We start from the raw sequence: 9,846 nt of genomic DNA on the forward strand, positions 1-9,846 counted from the left end.
GGGGCTGCAGCTGCAGGGGCCTTTTTGGGGGAGGGAGGAGTCTCAGCTGGCGGGGTGGGGGCCTCTTTGGAAGAGGGGGCTGCTGAGGTGTCTTTGGGGGCTACAGTTGCTGGGGCCTTTTTGGGGGAGGCAGGTGTCTCAGCTGGGGGAGTGGGGGCCCCTTTGGAAGGGGGAGTTACTGGGGTCTCTTTGGGAGCTGTGGCTGCTGAAGATTTTTTTATGGAGGGATCAGTCTCAGCTGGAGAAATGGGAGCTCCTTTAGGGGAGGTAGTCTTGCCTGGGGTAGCGGGGGGCCCTTTAAGGGATGAGGCCGCAGGGGCGCTTTTGTGAGAAGGAGTCTTGGCTGGGATAGTGGGGGTCTCCTTGGGGGATGGGGTTGCTAGGGCCTTTTTAGGGGATGGAGAAGCCACAAGTGGGGAGCCAGGGGCCTCTGTGGGGAAGAGGGTTGCTGGGACTTCTCTAGGGGATGGGGTTGCTCCTGGGCAGGGAGGAGAGGGAGACTGCTTCTTGGTTAGTGAGTCTTTAGGGCCCTGAAAAGAAAGACTAGCCTCTGGAAGGAAGGAAGCTTCAGTGTGAGAAATACAGGAGACATTTCCAGTCAGACCATCAGTGATAGCGGAACCCTTTTGCTTTGCCGGTCTTTTAGGCTGAGGAGAAATGCCAGCCCTCACAGGAGATGGGGGATTAGCCAGGTAAGATGCAGAAGCACCAGAGTCTTTACTTGGATGCCCTTCAGGAGAGGAAGCCCAAGGTGCCAATGCTGAGGTATGAGAAACACCACCCACTTTCTCTCCACCAGGAGAAATGCCAGCTGGTGGAGCTGTGGGAAAAGGCAAAGGCTGAGGAATTTCAGGGGCCACTGCCATGTTAGCTGCAGAAACAGAAACATTCTGGAGGGATAAAGTCACAGCTGGAGCTATAGGGCAGCTTGCAGAGGCCGGTGGAACCAAAGGGAAAGTAGTAGGAGTGTAAGCACCCTTTGTAGCTGGGTGGTTTGCAGGAGCTGACAAGACAGCTCCTACAAAAGGACTGGGTGTAGTTGGAGGAGTCATTCCCACAGGCCCAGCACTTTCCAAAGGCATCGCAAGCACTGTTGGGACAGAAACAGAACTTTCAAGAGACATACTAGTAGAGTCTGGGCAGCTGATACCCAAAGCAGCAGCTGTAGCACCAGCTGGCTCAGCCACAGGGAGAGGCCCTACAAGGCCCTTCTGTGCTACAGTGGCTCCAGGAGGAGTAACTTCCAGAGATGATATACTTTGAAGGGAGGGGGAATTTTCAGGGGCTGCCAGGGCCACAGGCAGTAGATTAGTAGGGTCTTTTTTGGTAGGGAGTCCTGCCTGGGATGGAGAAATAGGGGCTCCTACATTTACCAATACGGAAGTGGGACGAGCCTTATGGTCCTCAGGAACAGGCAGTGGAGAAAACGGCATCCCAGGAGTAGCTACTACCTGAGGAGTGGGCAGTTCCTTGTAAGTCATAGGTGCCATACCCAAGGTAGTCGGGGAAGTTGAAACTTTACCACTTATGGGACCTGGAGAAGATGAAACTGGAGAAGACACACAAGTAGCTACCTCAAAGGCAGTAGTTACTGTAGAGGGGTTAGTTATCACCAGCTGAGCAGTTCTACCAGAAGAGACAGGCACTGCTTTTAAGTCTGCTCCTGGAGGAGGAGGAGACTGGGTCACCAAAGGCTGATGAGTAGCATTAGGGGGGCCTCTGAGAATGAGAGAGGCTGAGGGAGACAATGAGTTAGTAGCAGCTACAGCTGGGCAGACAGAAGGACTGTGGGAGGTTACGCCAGTGATGGTAGGCTGGCCTTTGTCAGCAGAAGTAACTAGAGCTGAGGCAGGAGCCCTGACTGGAAGGGAAGCTGTAGCACCAGCAACCAGCTCACTCCTGGAAGGAAGAGGAGGAATCTCAGATCTCTGAGATGGATAAGAGGCCTCCATGGAAGACGGAGCCAAAGAGATGGTATTCATTATAGGATCTGACAGAATGTTAGGACCTGTTTGACCTAAAGGTGGAATAGGAGAACCTAAAATACTCTGACGCAAAGGTGCAGGATGAGTGCTCAGAGAAGTGGGGAAAAGTGGGGGGATAGTTGGAGTTTCAGGCTTTGGGGAAGAGGCCACTGCAGGAACAGACTGAGCTGAAAGAGAGAGGGCAGCAGGTGAACTACCAGGCCCCTTCAGGTTTGGGCTTAATGGGTTGTGTGACATCAGAGCTGGGGAAACGGGGATACCTTTGACCCGAGAAGTGACAGGAGGTATCTGAGGAGAAGATACTACAGATTCACCAGAGGCCGAGGGAGTTACAAGGCGGGAAGGAATTCCACTGACTGTGCCTGGAAGATCTGGGGTAGTATCCTTCGGATTAGGGACTACTTGAGAGGGAACCTGAATGGGAGAGGTCTTTGGTTCTGAGGGAGTGAGGGGAGCTGACGGAGCTGTCACTGACCCCGGCTTAGCTACAACTGAACTCTGCTGAACTGAGTGGGGAGCCAATGCAACCAGAGCCAACGGAGCTGAAGCGGAATGGGCACCTTTCAGAGTTGGCCCTAACATGGGAGAGGCCAGGGCTAGGGCAGCTGGGGAGATAGGAGGCCCTATGAGGTGTGGTAGGAAAGTTGGGGGGTCAGGAAAAGTTTCCAAAGGCATGGCCATTCCTGAGACTGGCTGGGAAAAAGGAACCTCTAAAGAGATTGAGCTACTAGTAGAGGGAGAGGGAAAAGGGGATGACGGGCTTGTAACTGACACAGGGCACTGCTGGGGGGCCAGGGAGCAAGGAGGGGGAGGGGTAGATCCAGGCTGCCCTAAAGCAGCAGGGATATTCAAGGCTGGAGACATAGGAAGCACAGCTGGAGGATAAAAGCAAAAAAGAAAATAAAGAAGGGAAGGAAAAACAAACAAAAAAAAAGGTGAGTTAAGCAGCCCAACTTGGTATATAACATGCCTCACAGAAACAATGAGGTTTTAGATCTGAGAATGAAGGTCACCACACAAGATTAGACAAAGGTGACAACACCAAATCTTTCCCCAAATACAAGTCACTGGTAAAGTGAAAGTACATCATTCTCATGTCCCACACTTTCCACGTTTTATCAGAATAAACCAACTATTTTAAGGTGAGAAAACGTCTAACAGCAATGTATCTCTACATGGGGAGCGCAGGACCAGGAATGGGTCTACGCTCCCATTGCTTTTCCAGTTGCACTCTTTTATTCTGTCCTGAAATGGATCCTATTTCTAAGTCTTTTCTCATAGCCAACAGAATCACAACGGGAAAAGCTGTGCTATCATGTCTACCCAAGGACCACAAACTAACTGAAACACATTGAAACTGGAATAAACAAGCAAGGTGGCAAGCAGTGATGATGGGGAATTAGAGAAAAAAAAAAACACCCAGGTTTGTATATTTTTAGGCTTCACTAGGCTAGGGAAAAAAAAAAACCTCTTAAAATAGTTTTAGAAAGGGGAACCTGGCATAATTCCATTCTATTGAAGCTGAAATTCTTCAGAATGTCAGCTCAATAATTTCAGGTCTTTACATACCAATCCAAGATGAACTAGACCTTCAGAGAGAGCTTAGTCACAGGGGTAGGGACTGTATTATGAAACTCTGACCCAACTTGTTAAACTAGACCGTGGTTCTATTTTGGAAGGAGAATTAAAGTGAAAAGATTACGCTGCATTCTTATCCCTTAATCTGGATAAGTATGTCATTCTGTTAAAATAGACCAATATTTGAGACTAAAGTGAAACTAACTAAAAGGTTTTCTGAATGAGTGGGGGAAAAAGTACCATGTCTGTCATTCAGGAGATAAAATCAGACTAGGTCAGTGGTGGCGAACCTATGGCATGTCTGCCGCACTGGGCAATTTGCTATTGTTGAAAACTCTAAAAGATTTGCCACCACTATACTAGATGAACAAATGTTCAAAGCCTGGAAGTGTTAAAACAAAAACCTGGCAGCACACAAACTCACAATTCACTTAACTAGTTAATGTTAAAGCCTTATAGTATCTGATTATAGATAAAAAGGTGGCTCAACCAGTTTTCCCTTGAGAACTTGTGGTCAAGGTCTTATGACTCCAGTGCAAATACTTTCAGATAGATTATCTAGAATTTGAAACATGGGACATGATTTCTTCATGCAGGACTTCAAGATGGAATAAGGTCCAATGCTTTGACACCATTCTCAATGCCTTCAGTTAATGTTTTCCTTCCTTTTCTTTTGGAGACAGGGCCTTGTATGTAATCTAGGGTAGCCTTGAACTCAGTCATCTTCCCTTCTGCCTCAGCCCCCATAGTGCTGGGATTAGAGTGCACACCATGCCCAGCTGGAGCTAACTTCTTCATTCACTCTAATAAGACTCGTTACAGACAAAATCTTGAGCGTTTGTCACTGGTATTCCCTACAACAAACCTGTACAAGCTCAGACTAATCAATCCTTAGTTTTAAAAGCACTAAGGAATGGTTCAGGAATTAGTAACACTAGTTGAACCAGATGGGGTGGTGCTCATCTGTGCCAGCACTCTGGGAGGCAGAGGCAGGAGATGCCAAGCTTAAGACCAGCCCCCACCCCTCACCCCCGCCCCATACTGCACTAAGAAAGGGCTGGGGATGTTGCTCAGTCTTAGTGCAAAGCCCTGAGTTGAATTCCTAATACTGCCAACCAAAACAAAAAAACCCACTGGTTTACTATCTATAATCAAATTATCCTAAATTCATTTAAATCAACCTCTGCATCTGTATCTGTAAAATTAATCTGTTCAATGGCATAACCTTTTAAATTGTAGTGAAATTCCCTGATTTTTGAGACTAGCTCTTTACCCCTCCCCCCTTAAGTTTCTTGAGGCTTAACGACTTCACATTGCTTATTTCCCAGTTCAGGGGCCCCCTCCTTTCTTTTCCAGCAGCTGTGTTAATCCCTTCAGCTGCCAAAATCAGACAGGTGGGAGAACCTTAATGCTTTCAACTATAAACAAATCTACTTCCAAGAAAAGATAGAAACTGCTTAAGTGACAGGGGTGTGTGTGGGTGGTGGAGGCTACAGCCCAGAAACAGCTTGCATGCAGCAGCTGGCTGTTTATTACCACTGAAAGCTTCAAATGGACTCAACAAGACTTTCATGCTACATTTCTTTTTCACTGCCCCAACTTTTCTAGGTATTTTAACCAAAACTGAAAACTTGCCTTCACACTGCGTTCTACACCCATTAATTCCCCCCGCCCCCCCCTTTTTAAAAATGAGACATGGCCTCCCTATGTAGCCCAGGCTGACCTTAAACTTGGGGCCATCCTCCCAGCACTGGGATTCCGGGCCTGTGCCATCATTAATTAATTAATTTCAATGCTGAACATAAACGCAAGAATTTCAATTTGGGATCCAGACAATGGTCTAGGCACTATGCCCGAATAACAAAAATATCTCAGCACCAACCCCTAAAACATACGTTAACCAACTTCCAGGGACTGTGAGGCTCAGTAGGACACATTCACCACCAGCACATAACTCATCCAGACATGTGACGACGGCACAATGCCAAGCTCTGCTCTCCAAAACCTTGCTGCAACTCGCTGGCTCTAACTTCACAAAAGCTCAGGTCCCCTTGGCCTGCCTGCGTGTGTCACCCCGTTCCTAGAGGAAGCATCACTGAGCTCCTCTCCCTGGTTTTAGTTCCTAGGTGAGGTGCTGGTTCCACAGCACAGCTCCTGTGGGAGGCAGCAGGCGTAACTCACACGAGGGCTGAGAACTTCTACTGTCCACAAATCTTAACAGACTTTATTCCTTACACATTAGTCCTGCAGGACAGCAGTCAATCCTTCCTGGTAAAGCCAGCACCCCCCCGCCCCGCTTTTTATGACATCAGATTATAAAAAGGCAGAAGTGTATTTCCTCTTTGGCACTTTACCCGCAAAGTAGCCTTAGGTGTCAAGCTTGACAGACGGGGATGGGAACCTACCTGTCTCAGCCTGGGGCTGTGGCAACTCCTGCTCTGTAGCAGGGACAGTTTCTGTGGCTTCACCGGGCATTTCTGAAGGAAGAGAATAAAAAGGAGGCCGAAGTTGCCTGGGCTGCAGTCACCTGCCCAAACCAGTAAAGCGTTCTTAAAAACTCGGAGGAGGGCCGCTAAGCGGCTGGAACAGGTGGGCCATGTGACGCGATCCTCCATCCCGCTCCCGAGCGAACCACGTTCTCAGCGGGCCCCTGCGCGCCTCGGGCGCCGCACGTCCCCGTGCCCAGGTTCGCCGCGCCCCACTCCGGACCCGCAAGGCCGGCGAGCCCCACTGCGCTCTCAGCCCAGGTTGGTCCCGAGCGGCTGCCCTGCGCCCGCTCCCCTCGCTCATTCACACCGCCCGGGCTGGGGCCGCGGGACGCTCTGACGACTTTCGGGGGCCGGGGGAGAGGACCCGAAAGTCGCGACGCTCGCTTGGATGAGAACGGCGGAGGGGTTCTAAAGGCTGCGACCCCTTAACCTCCTCCGGATTCATGGGAAGCCGTTTCCAACAACAGACACTCCGTCTCTGCCTCCCATCACGGCACCGGCCCCCAAGTCCCCGTCCCCATACCCAGACTCCATTCCCGGCCCCGCGGCCCTTATGCCCTGCTTTTGCCGATACACCAACCCCAGACCCCATTTTGTCCATAGGCCGGGGAACGAGTAGGAAGCTCTGTGGCCTCACAAAGACTCCAACTCAACTTAAACTTTATATCCCCGGGGTGGGTCAGTCCACAGGAAAGGAGGATGGCTGTAGATACAGAGTTAAGGCGCAAACAACACTCACTGTGCGGAGAACGCGGAACCAAGATGGCGGCAGAAAGAGAGCGAGCGAGAGCGTGACCCACGCCTGTTGCAGAAGGAAGCCGGGCGCGCAGGGGGCGGGACCACGACTGCTTCCGGGTCAGGAGCCGCTTGCAGCCACTTCCTTTACCGAGTGACAGGTCCGGCTGTTCCCAGGGAGTGGGTGGTGACGATCTCTAAATAAGGTTAAGAATTTAGAGCTGGATGCGCGGACTTGGCAGCGGCTCTCCGACCCGCAAGCCACCTCGGCCCTTCCCAAGCGCGTGTTTAACGCCCGAATGGAAGATCCTCCCACCGGTCGGCAAAGCTGCCACAGAGGTTTAAAGCGTCTTCGATTTTCCTTTTTTCAAATGCAGGAAAAGGAGACATTAACAGCGGATGCCAGAGATTGAATTCACGCCATTGGATTGTAGAAGGGACCTAAGTTTACCTTCACTTATTTTTGGAATAGACGCTTTAGAACGATATTGAAATTATTTAAAGCTGGAAAAAAGGAGGGGCACATTTAAAATTATTTTTGCCTATTTTGGAGAAATCCATCCATTCTAGGGACCCAGGACCATAAGTGAAGAACCAGTGCTTTTTTTGGTTCGGGATTGTTGAAAAGTAGAAAGTAAAGGCAGTGTATTTATTCTTTTGGTCTTTTTGAGACAGGGTCTCTCTATACAGTTCAGGCTGGCCTTGAGCTCACTTTGTAGCCCAGGCTAGTCTCGAACTCGTCAACGATCCTCCTGCCTCAGCCTCCGGAGTGCTGGGATTACAGGCGTGCGCCACCATGCCCGACTGTAGCCAGTGTGTTCATGACTTGTGTTACTGACTTCCATACCATCTCAGCTCTACAAAGGCACTCCGCGAATGTGGATCTGGATTACCTAAATCAGCTAGTACTATCTGATTTAGTGGCTTGAAAATGACTGTGGCTGCTTTTTAAGTGAAATTTTAAATGAAGTGAAAAGTTAAAATGCTAAAGTTTAAAATTTTAAATGAAGTGAAAATTTAAAATGCTTTGAAAGGTACTTTAAATCTCGGAGATCTTTACTGAATGAAGTGAGGATTAGGATTGGTGAATCAGGATTAAATAGGATAGTGAAATTTACTGGGAATGGGAAATTATAAATTTCTCCTCTTACAGGGAAGATTCTGAAGCCAGACTTTGTTGTCTGAATATCATCTGGGTTATTTCAGGCTATTTTTTGCAATTATGGGGATTAAACCCAGGGTCTTTGCCGTGAGCTACATTCCCAGCCTTTTAACTATTTTTTTAAAAATTTGAGATAGTTGATTAACTGACCATGTTGGGCTACAATTTGTCTTTCTTTTTTTTTTTTTGGTTTTTCTCCGGTACTGGGAACCGAACTCATGACGTTGCGCTTGCCAGGCAGGCGCTTTGCCGCTGAGCTAAATCCCCAGCCCTGGGCTAGAATTTGATTTTCCTGCCTCAGTATTGATTTAGAGAGAGGGTCTCACTACCGTATTTCCCCCAAAATAAGGCTCGGGCTTTTTCTTTTTTTTTTTTCTTTGAGTTTTTTGAGACAGGGCCTTGCTATATAGTTCAGGCTGTCCTGAACTCCCTATGTAGTCCAGGCTGGCCTCAAATTTGCCACAGTCCTCCTTCCTAAGCCTCCTGCGTGCTGGGATGACAGCTGTGTGCCACCACACCCGGCTAAGGCCTGGCTTATATTAATTTTTGCTCCCAAAAATGCAGTAGGGCTTATTTTCAGAGGATGTCTTTTTTTTCCATGTACAATAATCTACATTTATTCATGTACAAAAATCTACATTTAGCTGGGCCTGTAATTCTAGTACTTCGGAGGCTGAGGCAGGATTGCTTGGGGGTTTGAGGCCAGTCTGGGCTACATAGTGAGTTCAAGGCCAGCCTGCACTACAAGGCAAGACCTTATCTCAAAAAACAAACTACATTTATTCAAATACAGGCATGTTATATTCTGGAACATCATAATTCTCCAAACCCCAAATTCTGGCCTGAATTTCTTTCAGCTCCATTTCCTATAGAATGTTTGAATCCAATCTCTCATGTCCAGCAGTAGAGGTCTCCTTATTGAGCACTTCTTGTCCAGGTAGCCTGCTTGTAGCATGGCTGTCAGTGATTTTATCCCATGAATTCTTCATCCAAGTCACAACCTCTTACAGGCTAGGATTCACAAAGTTTCCATTAAATCAAATGTTAATTGAGTGCTACTAAAAATGTTGACAGTTAAAAAAATATGGTCCACACAAAAGCAATGAAAAACTGTAGGCACCAAATTTCAGAAAACATTTATTTCACATGAGCGCATTAAGTATGTCCATTACAGCATATGACCTGTTGAATTCTTAGGATTCATATTAGAAACAACCATGTCTGTTGTCAGGTGTGCACGTTATTCATACATCTTGTCTGTACTCTAAGCATTCAAGTTCATCTGTTTACATAGGTGTTTATCTCTCATTTAAAGGCACCTACTTGGGTATTTACAAATACTTAATTTAATTTATATTATTTAAGTATTAATGTGAATATTTATATTTAATGATATATTAACATTACTATTTTATAACTCAATAAGTCAGTCCTATATTGCAATAGACATATAAATGCCTCTGAATTTGAGATCCTCCTGTCTCAGCTTCCCAAGTACTAGAATTACAGGTGGACCCCACCATAATCAGCCATTTTAGGCAATGTAATTAATGTATTTTTTGCCTCAGTTTCCTAATCTATAAACTGAGGACAGTAATACTGACTTCATAGGATTGTTAGGCAGATTAAATTAGATCATAAATCCATATTACTTTTTATTTTAAAGAGTAAAAGAAGGATAACAGTAATAGGGGGGCTTAACCGAATTACAGACAAACTGGTAGGAAATTATCAATGGTTGTGTTTTACATATTGTTATCTACAAGATAGTTTCTCAGGAAAACAAATAGATAACAGTGAGTTACAGACAAAAGTGGTGGATTATTATCAATGGTTGTTGTACTATACTTTGGTTTCTTCAAAGTGGTTTCTAAAGAAAATAAATAGAGCTATACAT

General features: G+C 47.0%; 2 protein-coding genes and 1 long non-coding RNA gene across 4 annotated transcripts in view; 1 reads left to right on the top strand and 2 right to left on the bottom strand.

Moving 5' to 3' along the window:
* Naca (nascent polypeptide-associated complex alpha subunit) overlaps positions 1–6,830 on the bottom strand; it is a 13,752-nt gene extending 6,922 nt beyond the window's left edge. Inside the window, exons 1-2 of one of the 2 annotated variants that reach the window (XM_013520786.1) lie at positions 6,707–6,784; positions 5,969–6,040 (exon numbers count right to left, since the gene is read on the bottom strand). In XM_013520786.1, the coding sequence (XP_013376240.1) occupies positions 5,969–6,038 (70 nt within the window). In that variant the 5' untranslated portion in view covers positions 6,039–6,040; positions 6,707–6,784. 2 annotated transcript variants of the gene reach the window in all.
* Positions 6,831–6,869: 39 nt separating this feature from the next.
* Positions 6,870–7,442, top strand: LOC106149972. Its single transcript, XR_001236472.1, has 2 exons — positions 6,870–6,948; positions 7,165–7,442. It is a non-coding gene; the product is annotated as an uncharacterized LOC106149972 (long non-coding RNA).
* The window catches only part of Prim1 (primase, DNA, polypeptide 1 (49kDa)), a gene marked incomplete in the record, with an annotated part of 28,830 nt that continues 25,883 nt past the window's right edge, over positions 6,900–9,846 (bottom strand). Inside the window, 1 exon segment of the mRNA XM_013520988.1 lies at positions 6,900–6,984. Coding sequence (XP_013376442.1) covers positions 6,935–6,984 — 50 coding nt within the window.

Source organism: Chinchilla lanigera, unplaced genomic scaffold, assembly GCF_000276665.1.
Source record: "Chinchilla lanigera isolate Chin_1 unplaced genomic scaffold, ChiLan1.0 scaffold00057, whole genome shotgun sequence".
Classification (NCBI taxonomy): domain Eukaryota; kingdom Metazoa; phylum Chordata; class Mammalia; order Rodentia; family Chinchillidae; genus Chinchilla; species Chinchilla lanigera.